This window comes from Corvus brachyrhynchos, unplaced genomic scaffold, assembly GCF_000691975.1.
Source record: "Corvus brachyrhynchos isolate BGI_N302 unplaced genomic scaffold, ASM69197v1 scaffold56, whole genome shotgun sequence".
Classification (NCBI taxonomy): Eukaryota; Metazoa; Chordata; class Aves; order Passeriformes; family Corvidae; genus Corvus; species Corvus brachyrhynchos.
In genome coordinates, this window is record NW_008238664.1 from 6504150 (window position 1) to 6522273 (window position 18124).

Sequence of the window (18124 nt, forward strand, 5' to 3'; positions counted from 1 at the left end):
TGCCATAGCAGAGGTCTGTCCAACAAGGCACAGAACTCAAAGCTCCACCTGGATCCTGCCTCTCCCCTGTTTCCCGACTCCGCTTTTCCTCCTCCAGAGGTACTCCATCAATCACCATTAATCCCTTTTTGTAGCCACATAGAGGTTAGCCTCGCTGGTGGCCTGTGGCAGAGATTTCCACAGCTTAGGCTACTATAAGTCACAAGAAAGAAATGTCTCCTTTGAGTCTTAAACTTGAGTATTTCATCAGACACCGCCCTGGATTTTTAAGAAAACACATGGTCACCTACTCTGTGGCATTTGGGCTTCACAGATCTCTGCTGCAGACCTCAGCCATCTCTTTTCTGGCTGAAGAGTTCTACTATTGAGCCAGCCCTTGCACGGGAAGCGTTTGGAAGTACTTTGCTTTGCCTGAATCAAAACCCCAGCTCCGCCAGCCCCAGCTGAGATCAGAAGGCAGCAGGAGCCTGCCAAGACCCAAGCAGCTCTGCAGGGAGGCATCACAAGTTTCAGAGCAACTCTGCCACATCTCCCTCTGACACCTGCTTTCTCTCTGAAGGCTGCCCTCAGTAGCCCAGCCTTTGCACTAGGGAATGGCACAGGGCAGCCAGAAAGCTCCAGTGCGTGCAGTTTTAACTGTACAGATGCCAAACACCTAAGGAACTGGGACAAAAAGAACTCAATCAGACAAAGCCATCACATTCCCCGAACCAAGGTGTGTTGTAAATTAAGGAGTTTAGCACACTTAAAGACTAATGACACAAACACACATTTTCAGAGGGATATCAGGGTAGAGGGTCAAAACTGAGATCCAGCTGTGTGTACACAGACTAATTTTGAAGCTTGACTACCTAAGAAGAGTTCATTTCCCAATCACTGAGGATGACCAAATGTTAATGTTTTTAAAGTGGTTTTGCACAAACTTGTGTCTTTTGGTGAATCTTGATCCCTAATGACATACAGACCCTTATGTCAGAGGTAATCAAGTATTATTACAAGAGCTGATGGCTGTGGGGCCCCTCCTGAGCACACACATGGGTACATATGGAAGTTATTAGCAAGTTCCAGTGAAGAATTTTGGGAAATTAACCCTTGGGGCCCCAGAGCACTACCAACAGACAGCTAGCTGGGAGCAGACAAAGAGCAGTTTCCTGCTGGATGCCTGCAGCATATTGGGACTGAAATCCAGGCCCTTCACAGCATGGTAGAGGAAGCCCCTCTTCTTGCAAGCACTAAACTTTTCAACTTCTGCTGTTAGGAAGAACACTTGAAAAAAACCATCTGCAAAGCCTGTGTAAGTTTCCTCGACAAACTGAAATGAGTCAGCTGGAGAAATGTATAACATAACATATAAAAATGCAAACAATTTTCTTCTATTCCCCAAATGGTGCTCAAGAGGTTGTGAGGAAGTTTGCAATTTCTTTTTAAGTCCCCTTAGGAGCCACCAAAAGAAACATTTGGACACAGACCACCAGGAGCTACTCCTACGTGACAGAGGGACCCGTTCAAAGGCAGGGTCATTAAAGTGAACATCTCCCACTCTCATGAAAGCAGCAGGATAGTGTAACCCGATGAAGTAAATTCTTACAGTTTTGCTTTGTACATCTTTTTTCTCAAGAGCTGAAAGAAAAAGGTTTCTCTTCCAGCATCCAAGCAGAGAATGAAGGACTCTAAAGCTTGCCTTAGCCAATGCACTTTTCACTTTCCTGTTCTTTCTACATTGATTTCCTTTCTTGCACCAATCCTGATCTGCAAAATGACCTCTCCTTGGGAATAATGAGGATACTCACACATGATGTGCTTTCAACTTCCACGATATAACAATGCTTGGCAGTAATTCACTGCTTTTCATCCACAGATCTCAAATCAATTTGCTGCAGCCCTGCATGGAATTGACTTACTTGTAAGACTGAGACAAGTCCTTGCTGTGCAATTAAAAAAAAAAAAAAAAGGAACAAAATAAAGTAGACTTTATTAAAATCCAAACTATTTCCTCCTCCTGTGGTGTGATTTTCCTAAAGTGCAATCCAGGCTGCAAATAGGGCTCTTCTGCAGCTCCTAGCCATACAACCCAACATGCTTATTTGCGGCCAAATGAGAACAGTTCACAGCCAGGTCAGAGCAATACGGTTAGAAAGCTCTTCCCTCAGTGAGGTATAACCGTGGCCAGAAAACAGAAGCATTCCCGACCTTGATTCTAAACATGGAAGAAATTATACTGCTCCTCCACCCCCCTGCTTTCTGAAGGGAAGGCAGGAAGGCAACCAAGGCACCTCAGCAGACATCCTCAAGAAAGAAAAGGATTGAGGGGATGGACATAATGCCTGGGCCAGCAGATTCAGTCCCACTCCTCCATGGCAGAGAGGGAGGGCAGCTGTGTGGCTGACTCTGCCGAGGCAGGAGCTTCACTCAAGTGCCAGGAACAGTCCCAGAGGTGCCCAGAGCCACCTGAGATGCTAGCAGCAAGCAACGCTACGCCCATGTATCAGCTGCCACACAGCACGCAAACCTGCAGAAATTAACAATCCCAACTCCTGCTTTTGCACTGGGCTGAGAGATGCAGTAGCTGCAGGGCCACTGAGATGCCTCTGGCCTCCGTGCAGCTGGGAGGAGCAGGCAGCAAGAACAAGATCACCACTTCCCTGACACTTATTTAACTACCTTGGTTCATAAGCCAATGCCCTGAGCCAGTCAACCAGGCACCTCACCGCCAGCAGAGCAACAGAGCCCTGCAGAGAATAATTCAGAGTGTCTAAGTTAGGCTCCTGTGATGCATCACAGCCTGTATCTCTCTGTGCTGACCACGTGCTTTAATTCCTCAGATAAGACACCTGAAGACAATAGAGCAAATTCAGTGTGCTCTCTTCCCCTCTTCAGCTTTTTACTTCCATACAGGTCTGAAGAGGAAAGTCAGCATGAACACAGCAGGCTGCCTGCCCAGCTATGGATGTTTAGCAGCATGTAAAATGGTTTGACTCAAATTTTAGAGTACCTGAATTTCTCCTTCCATGTAGCGGTTTTCATTCACTTATTTTGAAGACATCATACCTGGCTATTCCTGAAATGAACCATGACCCTATTTAAGCCAACTCTGTTCCCCTCCCATTTGTACTCATACTCACCAGTTCAAGTTCACTGATGCTGTGCCCTGTTCTAAGATCTGGAATTACTGTTTTTTTCAAACACCCAGTACAAATTTTAAGGTACTAAAAAAACTTTCTAAAAATGCAGGGGTGGGATTTTCAGAAGTATTCTCTGTTTAGAATATTTCTTCAATTAATTACACTGCAAGATGAATTTAAGTTTAATGTTCCCAGCTAGGACTACTCTGCTTTTATGCTCTGCTTTTATTCTTTATGAGAAATTAACTTGTTCAGTCTCAGCTTGATTACCATGCCTGGGCACTAAACTAACTGGGCTTCCAACATTACAAGGGAATGAAGTTATCGCCATGTATTCACTGACTTTTAAAAATCAATATAAAAATTTTATTTAAATTTTAGAAGTTTTATATAAAAAATTCTTTGCCTTTTCAGAGGCAAAACCAAAACATCTTCTGATGCTCGACAGATGGCAGCAGCACACTATCAGATGAGCTTAAGAAAGGGTGCAGGATCCCATCTCTTCACACCCTCCCAGGGCAGATATGACTCTCCAGACCAGGGTTACCTCTGCAGGACTGCCATGAATGCAGGAATGCCATGCCCTTAGGTACAGCATAATCCATCTTCACTCCCAAAAATCCAATCAAATAAAGCAATGCAAAAGCCAGTGAAGCTGCATGTATCGTACACGGCTGCAATGGTTTCACTCTGGTGCAAACACCGGCCTCTGAAGTAACAGGCATGACATCCATGCTGCAACGAGTGAAACTTGCTCTTGCTCCACCACATCTTCGTGGGTCAGCACAAGGGTCACGCCCATCGATGTCCAAGCTGCACTGCTGTGGGACTGGATTCAGCTGCACTTCACAAGGGCAGATTTGAAGCAGAAATGAGCTCAAGCACTTTGGGGTAGAAGAGAACACAGGGCTGACCTGGGAGGACAGGCAACTCACCTCCTTCTGAAGCTTTTAAGTTATAAATGGAGCAAAGAGCAGGACTTGGTGATGGAAATGTCTGCTCTTCAGGTCTGGCTTTACCCCAGGCATGTCTGGGGAAAGTCACACACATTGTGCACGTATGAGGACACATCTGTCACAGCCACCGGGTTCAAGCTCTGCTCCCTCTGCCCTCCCCCTTTCTCTCCCAGCAGCCAGTCCAGCTTGACTGGTGTGACACACATCCCATCAGCACAGCCATAAAAGAGGCATCTCCCTTCATCTCCCATATGAATGGCATCATCTCCCAGCCCAGGACAGAGAGGGGCTGGGACCAACGCTCCCCTCTGACCCTCCTCTTCTGTCCAGGGGTGAGAACACCTCTTCCGTCAGACACATCCCCAAGGAGGCCCCCAGCCCTGCTCTATCCCCCGTCATGGCACCGGCAGGGAGGCTCCGACAGCAAAGTTCTCGCAGTGTGGGCACTGCCCGGCGGCTCCGGCACAAGGGCTCAGAGAAGACCAGGGGAGTTCCCCCCATCTCATCAAAGTGCAAGGGGTTGTTCCGGGTCCCCGCTACCACCAGCTCCAGCAGCCGGACCACGCAGTCTGAAAACCAGTTCTTGAGGCGGAAATAGCCCTCCTGGAAAGAGATTCGAAGGCTGACGGGCCCCGTGGGCATCCGCACGCTCAGGCTGAACAAGCAGTTCCCCTGCGAGCTGTCCCGCACCAAGTAGGTGCCTACAGGCTCCTGCTGGAGCTTGGCGTGAGCCTCCCCCACAGACAAGGGGCCCCAGTAGAAGTCACTGGCCTGGAGGATATTGAGGGATCGCTCCAGGACTTCCCACTCGCAGCTGCGAAACATCCGGAAACGATCGGGCAAGCCAGGTGGCGCGGGGCTGGGGAGAACGCTCCGATGCTGCCTTTGCAGACGAGGAACAGTGGTGTGTGTGTTGTGCAGATCATCTGGCCTCCCTCTGATCATCTCTCAAAGAGCCCATGAATCCTGGAAAGATGCTGCCTTTACCATGCTTCCTCCTTTGCATCCAGCCTGTGGGACAGAAGGAGAGTGAGGCAAACCCAATACCTTCTTCAACCTGGGCAAGACACTTCCCAAGGGAGAAAGACCAGCAAGAGTACCAAAGAGGGTACCAAGGAGCTATTGCATGTCACCAATCCCCAGCTTTAGGGACAACCAAGGATATATGTGCAGAAAGGGCTCCAGCTGGGTCCCCACCAGCACAAGGTGGCACTTCACAGAGCTCAGCATCCATTGGGTTTCTGTGATTCACAGCCAGGGACTCCTGCACACCCTCCAGCAGGCTGGCTTGAACCTAGCAGATCTCTGCATTTCAAGATTTCCCTCTGTTGGATGTTTAGGACTTTTCAGAGTGGCCTTGAGATTGGAAAGGGGAAATGACACCACAAATCAAAAGGGAAAGATTTCCCAAAGCAGGAAAGTATCATTTACTTTTTCTTTCATGAAAGGTAGAAAGGTTTCCTCGCACCTCTCCAACCCTTTCTCCAACAAAAAGATTGACAACAGGACTTAGCAAAAGCAGAAGACAGGGATGAGCCTTTCTCACCAAATCCCAGGAACAACTCCCTCATCCCAAGACATGCCTGTTTCGCTATGTCAGGAGAAAGCAAAGGTCTCAGATCAAAACCCCTACAAGAAATGTTACATCAGCTTCAAGGCTGGGACTACCATGAATGACTTCACTTTATACTGGTACCAGACACTGCTGATGCCCTTCCAGACTCTTAACTTCTGTTTCTTCCAGAAGGACAACTCCCCCTGCCTGCAGACAATGCTGCCCTCTCCCAGTCACCATCCTCTAATGTACTGTCATGACCCTGCTCATCTCCTGCACCTTGTGTTATCACCAGGCTGTTTTCAGAAATGCAAATCTCTGAACCCAGTGTTGCCATCAGCCATCCAAGTCACTTCAATTATATTAAAAAAATACATATTCTAGATGTGTATGTGTGTGTATAGGCACAAACGTAACAACCACAGCCCTAAGCCAGAGGCTCATTCTGTGTGAGAAGCTGAGCTGTAACATACCACTTCCCCAGGCCTGACAAGTCAGTAGCTCGCCGCCAAATGCTGCCCTTGCTCCCTTGACATACTCCATTAACCCAGTCATACTCACTCACAGCACAGCCATGCTTGGAGCAGAACAGAGTGCTGGCACAGCCTGCAGCAGAGGAAGAGACACACTTCATCTCCAGCAGCCCCCCCCACCACAGACTTGCCAGAGCATCGGAGCTCATATCAGGCAGCCCCCCAGGGAATGTGCAGGGACCTGTGGAGGGCTTGCTCTGCAGGAAGAGCTTTATGTTAAGCTTAGCTTCTTGCAAGGTTCCCCTGTCTCGAACCCTTTGCCAGCTATTCAAAAGCCTCACATTCCTTTTGGTGCTCATGCCAGCTGGGTGGCCATGCACACTGCGCCCCAGAGGACAAACATCTTTCCTTCACACAGGCACGGTAGTTCAGGAAAGCAGGCATGCACCTGGCAATGCCTTACTACTGACATCTTTTCTCATCTAACATCTCTCTCAGTACTTAACAGTAATACCAATAATGTAGCTGCCAGGCACGTTTCATATACGGAGCCGTAAGCGTCCTTTCCAAGAACAGCCTGGGACACTTATCCAGCTTATAGCCCTGTGATTTGCAGTCCACAAGCTGCTAATGTCCCTGGTACTATTCTGAATCCTATTGATCTTGCCCTTTAGGTAGTGTCATAGTAGGAGGGAAATTCCATGCTTAGAGAAAGGTGGGAGGGGTAGGAAGGAGTTAATCAAGTTGGGTTTTTTATTTTCCATTTTAAAAAAAAAAAAAAAAGGGCAGCAAGTTGAAAGCTGTTCAGACCATTCAGCAAGTCAGAATGAATCTTAGGTGAAGGTGATTTAGTGAGCAGGATGCAAACAAACACAGTCACCACTACAGCAACTAGAGCCATCTATCACCACCGAAAACTCAGCACAGAAGGCACCACAAGGAGTTGCAGCATCTCTGTCCCTTTCCTTCTCCTCTCTGCTGGGCGAGGAAGCTAAGGGCCCTCTGACACTAGCTCCTATAGAAAACAAAGGTCATCTGTCAGGTGCCTCCAGGGCTGTGGCTATAGCTTTGAGAGGAGTGAGAAAGAACCTTCCTAAACAGCAACTTCTCTTGGGTCCAAATGGAAATTTTGTCAAGGTTGAAAATTTAATTCAAGCATGAAAACAGAAGCAGGCAGCTGTCACTCATTTCCAGGCTAGTTTTAAAAATAATAACAAACAAATAATTTGTTTAAGGCTGCAGATGCTATTTGATAGAAAAAAACCCCAAACTGGTTTGTCCCAGTTTTCAACCTTGAGTCATTCACCCAAGCCTTTAAGAAAAATCCACTGCTACTAGAAATCTGACTGACTAAGAACTGAGACCGTGTCATCATTTCAAATTCAAAGTACATGCAAAAATAGCACCTTGACAATTTGTTCACTTGGTTTGAAATCTACATATAGGTCAGAGCCTCAGATGGGGGGAATCTGTTTAGCTTCAGTGACCCATTTCCAAGAGATAAGTGCCTGGCCTGCAGCGCAGCATTAGTTACATTAATATTAGCCCTGGAAGTGCTGCCTGATACTACCTTTAAGGTTCACTTTTAACAGGTCAACAGGTCCTATGAGTACATGGCTTCCCACATCAAGGAGGATGTGCAGACCCAGGATTAGGAATAAGCCAAGCCAGGGGTGTAATGAAACACACATGCATAATTAGTTCTGCTGACTTGCCACACCACGATTTGCTTTCCCTCTTCTCCCCTCCAAAAAAAACCCAATGCCCAAACGAGTTACTACCTCCCTACTGCAAGTCAGAACAACACTTGCAGCCAAAGCAACATACCCTAAAAAGCTGGTATCCTGCTAATTAAAAAGCTGGATAAGTTTCCCCAGACTTTCTGATTTACTGCAAGTTCAAGAGCTTTTCAAAATAAGTGCTCTTGACACAGGGCATTCTGCTTTCCTCCTCACTTACGACCCAGGCAAGGCGGCGTATTTTATATAAGGAGACAATTCTAGTAAATCAGGGGACTGTACACAGCATGTGGTGTTAGCCAAGCCAGCCCTGCTCCCTGGGCCTTGACAAATCTGGCATATTCAAAAGCAGCCTTAAGTACTCAGTTATGATGCATCCTCGCGCTCTTCTTCCAGGACACCTGAAAAAGCTTACCTCTTTGTCTTTGCCACCCATAGGGATGAATTTTTGGATGTCAGGCCTGGAAGTGGTCCAAATTCAAAAGCTCTGATGTAGCACTTCCCAGTTTTTGCACAGCTTTACTTAAGAGCAGATCCATCCTTTGAAAAGAAAGAGACATCCATCAAGCAGGTGACTAAGCCCATTAGTATGCTGTAACGTGCATCTAAAATACAACAAATCTGGGGACAGGCTGTTTGTCTCGATCTCTTTGATCTGTGTTACTGTAGAAACACGTACAGAGCACCTCAGATAGCAACAGAGACAATTATTGCTGTTATTATTATTGCTACTTACAAAGCTGTGAGCTGGTTAGGTCCAGGCAGCTCACAGGTGGCCTAAGGACAAATGGAAAGACCATAAAGTTGCCATCAGCTTCCAGAAGCAGGAACCATAAAACCCAAATGTTAAGAGATGATGGCAACAGGAATAAACATAAGCACTCAGAACAGCAAACTCCCAACTTGTGGTGAATACAGCACACAACATTTAGAGTATCTTATTTGACACCACGTAGGTAGCCATTCACTGCTGAGTTATCCTAATTGATACACTCCATTCTGGCCCACACTCTTCTGCCCTGCTTCCCCAGCTCTCAAGACTTTTCCTTCTCGCCTCGCAGATGGAAAACTAAACCCACTGACCTGGTGGGTCACACCATGTGTGCAATCACGTGTCTGTCAGTGGATCCATCAGCAAGCTGAAAAAACAATCCCAGCTTTCTGCATGCCTTTCAGAGGCAGTCCCTGCACAGCTTCACTTGTACCCACGTAACATCACTTCTCTGCATCCTCCCCAGTCCAGTCCAAACTGGGCACACACCCCACAAGCTACGTTGACTTGCAGCTAGCAAAACTGCAGGTCTATCCCACTATTACACTTCCCCATGACCACTCCATTTGGCTTTGACATCTCCCAGATATCAACCCTGCAGTTCCCAGAGCAGTTAGGTGGAGGCTGAGATAATTATGAAAGGCTCTCCCCAAGGTACCCTGCAAGCCCTTGCAACAGCATCCCCACTCCAGGCAGCAGAGCCTGAGCAGACATCTCGTTTGCATGTCTGCATCCCACAGAAATGCGCTGCCTACTGATTTGTGGTTGGGAAGGCTGTTTCAAAGGAAAGCTTGAGCAAAGGGCTGGAAGAAACCTCCCTGGTAAGAGCCAAGCACGCAGCACTGGGTTTTAACGGTGGGCCAGCCTGGTTCCCATGGCCACCACCGCCTGCCACCCACCGGGCACTGGTTTGAATCGTGCTGTCACTGCCATGGTGCATGGCCACACCAATGTCCCTTGTCATGAGCACCCTGCCACAGCCAAGGTGATTAGGGCTGATCCAGAAAGGGATCACGGAGGGGGAAGGGAAAGGAGATGCACAGACAGATGTGCCAAAGAGAACAGAGGGAGCTGTGGTTAGGGGAGGAATGTGGACCAGCTCAGCCAAGAGGACCAATGTTAATCACAGCCAACTTCTCCAGCACAAAGCAGGCCTCGGAGACATTGCAGTTCCCTCTATCTTTTATGCCATGGCAGTTTGATGTGAGGCTGCCATTATGTCTGACACATGAGGGAATACATGGGAAAAACCCAAATCACACCACACATACATACCCCAAACCAAAACCGCATTTCCCTATGTAACCAGCATTCATGGATGCAATATTTAATAAAATAAGATGAGGCAGCAGACACACTGTGGCAGTTCCTATTTCACACAGTAGAGACCCAGTGCAGGAAGATCCTGCATGCAGGCTCTGGGAATTAGCAGCTGGACATCTTGCAAGAGGACTGGTCTTATCAAACACTTCCCAACATTTTGGGGCTGGAAAACATACTTCAAAACCCACAAATAACTTTTCATGGATCTGATATTCATGTTTAGTACTTCTTAACATATTTTTCAATGACACATGTTTTCTGAATTAATATGGCACTTTGCTGAAAGGGGCTAAAAGGTTTTTACTCCAAGAAAACCAACAAGACAGTGTGATGTGTGCCAAATATTCTTCAAGACAGGGAAGTCTACAAGCATGTTTGGTTTCTGCATGACACGCGTTAAGAAAGACCCAACAAGGTGGCAATTTACAGGAAAAGTTAATTGTCTTTACTGGGCTAATTGAAAGAGCTGGAAGAAAGACCCATTTTTAGGGTCCCCTCCTCATACTTTGGAAATGCTACGCACTTTCAGAAATACTTTCAAATAGAAGAGCCTATTCCTCATCAAAATAGCCCAATGTGAAACTGTAATCCTGCCATTTCAGAATAACAGAGAAGCCTCATCACTTCCCTGAACTCAGAGGCTGGTCTGTTGTAGCCACAAGCACCTACAGCTTGTTCCACAGCAAGTAAAACTACCAAAACTACCATCTGACTTTTGGCAAAGACAGCTTCTACTGGAGACTGAATTATTTCTGCCTTCTCCTGTAACTGGGGAAACAAGAAGTAAAAAAAAAAAAGTTAGAAAAAGGAAATCAGGAGGAGTTACTACTAAGTTCCAAAGCTGCAGCTGAGCCTATCCTGCCATGGCTTAAGCAAAGAGAGCTGTTGCTTGCCTCTGGCCAACAGCATGTTTGGTAAGTGAGGGAAGCCCGGTCGCGTTGCTCCTGACCTTTGCAGTTTCACAGTGAGCAGCCATTCCTGTGAATGTCAGTGCTGCAGAACTACACAAAACCTCAGCCCTGTGCTCGACCAGGGAACATAAAGTCTGTGCTGCTGCCTTGCCTTCCCTCCCTCCACACAACACACCGGCTCGGGAAGCAGCCCTCTGGAAAGGTGGCTGGAGCACTCCCCGGTTTAGGGGCAGAAACAAGGAGATGGGGAGAGGGCACAATGAGGAAGAAGAAAGAAGCCACGATAACAGCAGTCCCTCATGTCTCCCACTTGAAATGCTCTGTCCCATCTACCTGCTAAGAGGGGGATCAGTGGGAAGGGGGTAGTGATGCCCAGGGCTGCCTCCACCCATCATGGCTCCTCAGCATTACCAGCTCCCCCCACCCCCAGACCAGCAGCACAGGTACACTTCCTCTGCCTCTCTCTACTAAACTCACTTTTTTCAGTTGTTCCAGAACCCTGTTTGAGGAAATGAGTAAATCCTGAGACACAAAGGCCATCAGTGGTCCCTGTGACAACCACGGCTTTTTATCAAAACCATCACATTGAGCCAGAAAGGAATTCAAAGAAGAAGCTAACTCTGAGAAATGAGCAGTGCCTGCAGCTAAAACTGGTTCGGTATCCTTATCAGAACTACGCTGCTAGAGAAGAGTCCCAGGTGATTAACCAACACGAGCACAGGGGGACAAGGGAGACACCCTGCCTTGACTCTTCAGAAGGACCAGCTTCAGAAGATGTGAGGGGCCATTACGCAGCACCAGTTACTGTGCCTTCAGAGGAAAGGGCAAGGGTCAGAAAGCACAGACACACCACAACACTAAGTTTTATAGTGGGGGATTTCCAACACACAAAATAAAGAAACTAGTCCTGAGAATCAAAAGTATAAAGAATTAAAAAAGAAAAACTAAGTAATGAAAGGTTATTTAGGAAATCTTAAAGTGACAGAGCGTGCAGACCTTCCACAAATGATGGCACAGAGATGCTGCCTGGCTAAGAGGACAGGCTTGGGGGACAACACAGGTCACACTGCAGGTATTAGCTGTAAGTGCAACAGCTTGCAAGGGCCTCTGCTGTGGATCAGAGACATCAAACACACACATTACAAAACCACAGCCCCTGTCCAAATCTCTCTACAACCTCAATAATCCTTCAGAAGATGAAAAAATAATCCTGGAGGAGCCAATATAAAGGAATATAAATTACTGACAGTAGGGAACAAATTAATATGAGCGTGGCTGTCATGAAAGTGGGACAGTAGGTGGCCAAGATAAACAAACAAAACCCAGAAAACATATGGCATTTTCAGTTTATCAAAAACAGAAAACCTCTGGGGGGATCATTTAGTTGAGTGGGATACCAGCTAGTGGGGACAGGGACACTGCAGGAAAGTTACACATGCAAGCAGGTATTATTTTTTTCTTGCACAGGACGTTGAGGAGATTCCCCACTATTTAATGCTGATTAACCTAAAGGGAAAAAAGAGGGTGCTCTATCAGAAACGATGAGGAAAAGTGACATAAAACCAGAAAGCCAGCTGGGCACAGTGGACCATACCCAGAGATTTTGAATTGGAAATGGATGGTTGAGATACAAAGAGAGGTGCTCTCTCAATCAAATCAGCTGCACTACCAATTGCCAGAAGGCTGCAAGTATTGGAAGGAACTTTTTTTGGTATGTGCTGCTGAGGCAGGAGCAGCACAAGGCTACCTAGTGTGGGGGAGAGCCAATCCCCAGGCAGAGTTCCCCATCAGGCAGATGGTACCTGAAGAAGCAGAGGACACACTTTGTGCTTCCCCAAAGCCCCCATACCAGAAGCAAGTCAAAAAGAGCACAAGCTAAGCAGCCAGCAGCACCCCAGGACCTGCACAGCAGATGGGCAGAAGACATGGAGCAGTCATGCCACAGGGTGAATGGGAGGTGGAAGAGGGGTGGCCAGAGGAAACAAAGGCATTTCAGCCACTGCTTCTCTGGTCACCTCTCTGCCACCCTCCCAGCCACTGCATCTTCCCCCTGCTTCAACTCAGCCCACTTTGCAGAGCATCCCACTTGACTCCTCAACAGGTTGGTGGGTACAAGCAGCCCAAAGGCTCCCCCATCTCTTACGCAAGCATCTCCCTCCCTCCCCCCGACTGTGCAAACTCACATGCTGACCCAGGTCTCCTCCTAGAATTGTCTCTCCCTGTCTTCAAGCTGTCATTACTCACACCTCAAACCCCCGAGGCCTAACTCTGCCCCCCAGCAGGCAGCTTACAGCCTCATGTTACTTTAATCTAGGCAGCCAACTCAAAACGTGGTGGGTCCTCTCCATCACCTTCCCAGGGTAAACAGTGACAAAATCACTTCACTCACTGCAGAACAGAGAAGGCAGAGGTCACACATGCAAATGCACACAGGCTTGTATGAAAACCAGCTGGGTCTGTATTTTCAAGGGCAATAAATTAAGTGGCACAGCTGACCAATGAGCTGAGTAACAGTGCTGAGGGTTCACTGAGGAAAGCTCCAGCTCCAAATGCAAAAGCAGTCATTAAAAAACCCACAAGCAAGCGGGAGCGTGAGGGTGCAAAATGGATGGGTGGAAACATAACAGTAATGTCACCACCTGAGAGAATACAGTCAGTTCTAGTCACCTGAAATAAAAACACACAGAGCTGAAACAAAGAGGATAGGCCTAAAGATGGGCAATACGAAGCAACACGTAACTGTACAAAGAGAAACTGGAGAAATATCATGCCCAGAGAGCAGATATGTATATATATACAAGGGGATGCCAGAGAAAGGTACAGTACAATCAGGACATTCTTTTTGTATTCTTTCAGAAAACCAGATGAGAGGAAGTTCAAAGGTGACCAAGACTGAAAAGTAACTAATTTTAAAACTCATAAAAGGAAAAACTCCAGTTATATAGACTGGGGAAAGTGAGAGAGCTGATCTAAGGAGTCTCATTTCTTTTCTTTCTCAAAAGTTTTTGCTTTGTTTCTGTGCTGTACCCACCATGTCATGCTTTAGCAGATCTTAGGCAGAGGAATCCAGCAGCAAAGGGCTGGGGTTTTTAGCAATACCTTTTTAAGATACCTCTTAACCATTCAAACCTGACATAACACTACGGGGGCCCCAGCACAAGGCATAAATAACCTTTGTGTAAAACTGAAGTAGTAAACAAGGGTATATGAAGTCAATATGAGGAATCAACTATGGACCTACTGCAGAGTTAAAATTAGCTCTGCCCATGTTTTCCCCATTTTTTATGACTAAAAGAACAGCACCTCTTCTTTGGATGTGCTGACTTGAATATCAGCGTGCATCCTACACAAATGGCAGATTTCAGTGTTTACTGCTAAAGCAGTAAATGTTTCTCCAGCTCCGACTTCCCTCCTTCCACACCACAAAATCTCACCAGAAAACAAGGAAGAACTAAAATATGGATGAAGAACAACACTGCTGGTCTGTCAAAAAGCATAAACAAACCATTCCTGCACAATCAAACCTGTGCTCATTACCACTAGTGTGCCAACTGAGGCAAACTTCGCTTCAGCAAGGCACCTGCAGCAGGATGTGCAAAAGCCAAGCTACACAGTTCAGGTTGCAAATCTCTGGCATTTTCCAACTGCTAACAGCCACACTAATTTTCTTAGCTTTAGCCTAAGTTTCCAAATAAACTTTGCTACTGAAGAAGTATGAAAGTAGATCCAAACTGTTTCTGAACTGCATAATCACATACACACAAAAAACTCCCTTGTTGCACAAGTCACAATCTGAAGTCAAAATTTTTCTTCAGCATTTGCATGGAGTGGGGGGAAGGACAAAAACCTCTGCAACAAAGGCAACTGAATGCTGCCAGCTTAATCCCATTTTGCCAGCCACTGCTCCAGTATAAAGCTAAAGGAGCCCATCTGCAAACTTAATAGTGGCACCATTCGATTCTTCCCCTCAACTTTGCATGTGTTTGCGAAAAAGCAGAAGCACACAAAGTGCAGGAGGAGCAGGAAGGGAGAAGGCAGAGAGAATGTACATTATCAAAATACCTTGAGAGCAGTTCTTGGAAATGTGCAGCCTGCAAGCCTGTATCAGACACTCATTTCCTGTGAAGTGCACACAGGCCTTTTCATTTCTCCACTGAAGAGGATGAAAATAAGGGGCAGCTCTAAAGTCTCCAAAGACAACACAAACCAGCATTTAGCCACTCTACTAAAACTGAATTTACATTTTTATACCATTAAATACCTATTGAACAGAAGCATTGATTTCCAGAAGTTTAAAAAGTGGGATTTTCTACACCTCTCACTTCTAAATCTTAACTTGGTCAGGGGCGAGAGGGAGGAAGAATTTTATTTGTCATTTTGATCACTCACTAACACAAAGTCACCAAATCCTGCTACATCAAACACCACTGCATCTTTTTTTTTTTAAAAGGTTGAGACTGTTGTCAGCAAAATGGTGAGCTAATAAATACCTTACTGAGGCAGAAGGATGCAGGATATGCACAAATGCAGACCAGAAGAGCAGGTCATAATGAAGCAGACTGACAGGATAAAAGGGGTTAAGTTGCTATCATACCTGCCTTCTGCCTCTACTTACACGTAACCAAGGATTTAAATAATGTAGCATTTACTGGCATTATTTTAAATAAATATGCCTCCTAATGACACACACACTTAACACCTTCACTCTGTAAAAAGATATCGTCCCTGTATGGCATACTCAGCTCTCACACCATCCACATTCTAAGTTACAGAGAGGCACGTGCCCTCCTCTCCCATCTTGTCAGCTTTTGGCAAGCACCACTAGCTGAGGTCTGCAGCGGCCTGGAATAACAGCTCAGGAACACACCACCTCCCCACAGCTTTTATTAATCTAACCACAGTATCAACCCGACCCAAATGATGTCATATTTAAGTATTGGCACTATCTCTTTATTGCTGACCAAACCAAAGCTGGAGAAATCAGGACAGACAAGCCTGTGGGTGGCAGGGGGAGAGAGGGGTGGCAAGGAGCTGCAGGGATAGACTAGGAGAAAAGACCAAACATTCCCAGTGGGGCTAGAGAAAAAGAGAAACAAGGGGAAAAAAACAGCTCCAAAGGCACATTTTCTCCTTTGTTTCTCAGCAATGCAACCGCAGTATTAGTGACAACAGTTAAGAATTTACACCACCCAATGCCAGCTCTATCCTTGCACACACCGACCACCAACTTCACAGAAATCCCAGCTGGACTGAGGAGGGTAAGAGGCACTGGTTGCATGCTTGAAGCTGTCATCTGGAAACTGAATTTGGCCCTCTCTGAGCAGGCACAGTGGGGACAGACACACACCTGGGAGGATCTGAAGAAGCTCAGCCTCTCCCCAGTGCTCCTCTCTGCCTGTTTTTGGGGACTCCAGCAAAGTTTACCTGTGCCTTCCAACTCAGTCTTACGGAAAATCCCTGCCACTCAACCCCACTATATTTAAGTAAGTGATAAGCAAGCCAGGTTATTAAAGGACATACAACATACTGAACATTAACAAGAAGCACAGAAATAACAAAGGCCCAGATCCCAGTCTAACTCAGGAAAAGATGCGAACCTGTGTGGGAGGTTGGCATCCCAGTAATTCTGAGGGTTTGTGCCCAAGAGCCTTCCCTTGGAGGGAACAAGAATTCATACTTAACAGCTATGTTTTAAATCACATACCCAGCAGAATCACTCATGAACACAGAAACAAAGCTTGGCTTCATCTGCAGCGACTGGCCACATTTCATCGTAACTTGATTCAACCAAGAGCAACATTATGTGATAATACAGCCTCAGTCTCACAAACTTCTGTGCATGTGCATATTTTTAAGCACATGACCACTGCCCTGCTGTGACTGAATAGCCCATTTGACATTCACACAGCATCTGAATTGCAGTTGCAGTTGTTTGGAGAAAGAAGATATGCTTGCATACCTTCTTAAGGACACAGTCAATAGAGAATGAAACATCAGGAAACTAGTTGTTTCTGAGTTCACCCCATTTTACATAGTTGAGCGTGGTCAACATGTGACTGGGTTTTTCATTTAAGTTCTCTGAAAGCTGCAAGGACTAGAACTAGTAAATGGCACTGTCTGGACCACACAGTCCTAAATAGCAGCTTGCTAACAATACCCTCTACCCTCAACTTTCCAGAACAATGGTCAAGCCACATCCCCCTTTTTCACCATGCAGGAGAAGAAAACAGCCAGGGACACTAAGTTAACATTCTTGAGTTCCTCTCAGTTACCTCTGGGGTCCATCCAGATCCTGTTTCCAAGCTTGTACTAACCAGGAAGGAATATGCACTTAAACTAAATTTTTAAAAAAGGAAAAAAAGAATCCTAAGAGTAGCATGAGCTGAGGTTTTACGTGGTAACCATTCCAAAATTCTCAGTAACAGCGCGTGCGTTTGTGGGAAAAAGTGAGTAGCGGATCCTGCATGGCTGTGAGCACCATGACTCAGATTGCATAAAGAAGGATTTAGCGATAACCTTTGCGATGAGGCTTTTCATGGGTGCGCAGCACTGATCTTCTGAGAAACGGCAAGGTAAGAGGCTGCGTTCTGACTGTGCCAGGTCTGGAGGAGGGCCAGTTTCTCTGCCTTCCAAGGCAACCCCAAACGGGCATGTACACCCCTGGTTCAGTCACCCCGCTTCCCTGTAACGCCTTCACTTCTGGAAGGCAGCTCCCTTTTCCTTAGCTAAGACTAAGTGTAACACTCTGAGCACCGCTTCTCCAGTGCTTTACGTGAAAGGAAAGAAGTGGTGTGATGACCAAGTTACCCGGACCTGCGCGGCTGCTTCCCTACAGACCCATCTAGGACATTACATAATTTCCAGGTTTCACTTTAAAAGAAGCATCTCCCTACCCTGACGCTGTGAAGAACACCTTGACAGCAGCACAGTCCCCACGGAGCCTCCCAGGCTACTCCCAGCACCCCGCCGCCACCTCAGTACAGCACATGGCTCCCTTCAAGGCCGGCAGTGAGATGCCAGCACCCCAAATCTCCCCCGACTCCTCGGGAAAGCCCCCCCAAGCCCCAACGCGCTCCTTCTTCCCAGCCAACAACGGCCCCAATGCCCCCAGGAGCCAAACCAGCGGGGCTGCACGCCTTCATAAGCCAAGGGGGGACCGGAGCAGACCGGCAGACGGACAGACAAACTTCTCGCAGCCCGCCCCCCAAAAACGCCGTTTCCAGTTAACCCAGCACAACTTACTCTCGGCACCACCGGGGCCACGGGCGGGCGG

The 18124-nt window shown here is 46.9% G+C and overlaps 1 protein-coding gene across 3 annotated transcripts in view; it reads right to left on the minus strand.

The window, feature by feature from the left end:
• Window positions 1–6: 6 nt before the first annotated feature.
• The window catches only part of LOC103618125 (suppressor of cytokine signaling 1), an 18616-nt gene continuing 498 nt past the window's right edge, over window positions 7–18124 (minus strand). Inside the window, exons 1-3 of one of the 3 annotated variants that reach the window (XM_017737958.1) lie at window positions 18094–18124; window positions 8261–8385; window positions 7–5089 (exon numbers count right to left, since the gene is read on the minus strand). In XM_017737958.1, the coding sequence (XP_017593447.1) occupies window positions 4340–5023 (684 nt within the window). In that variant the 5' untranslated portion in view covers window positions 5024–5089; window positions 8261–8385; window positions 18094–18124 and the 3' untranslated portion in view covers window positions 7–4339. Of the gene's footprint in view, window positions 5090–8260; window positions 8386–14913; window positions 15043–18093 lie in introns of those variants that run through there. The other 2 variants (XM_017737959.1, XM_017737962.1) reach the window with 2 other exon arrangements.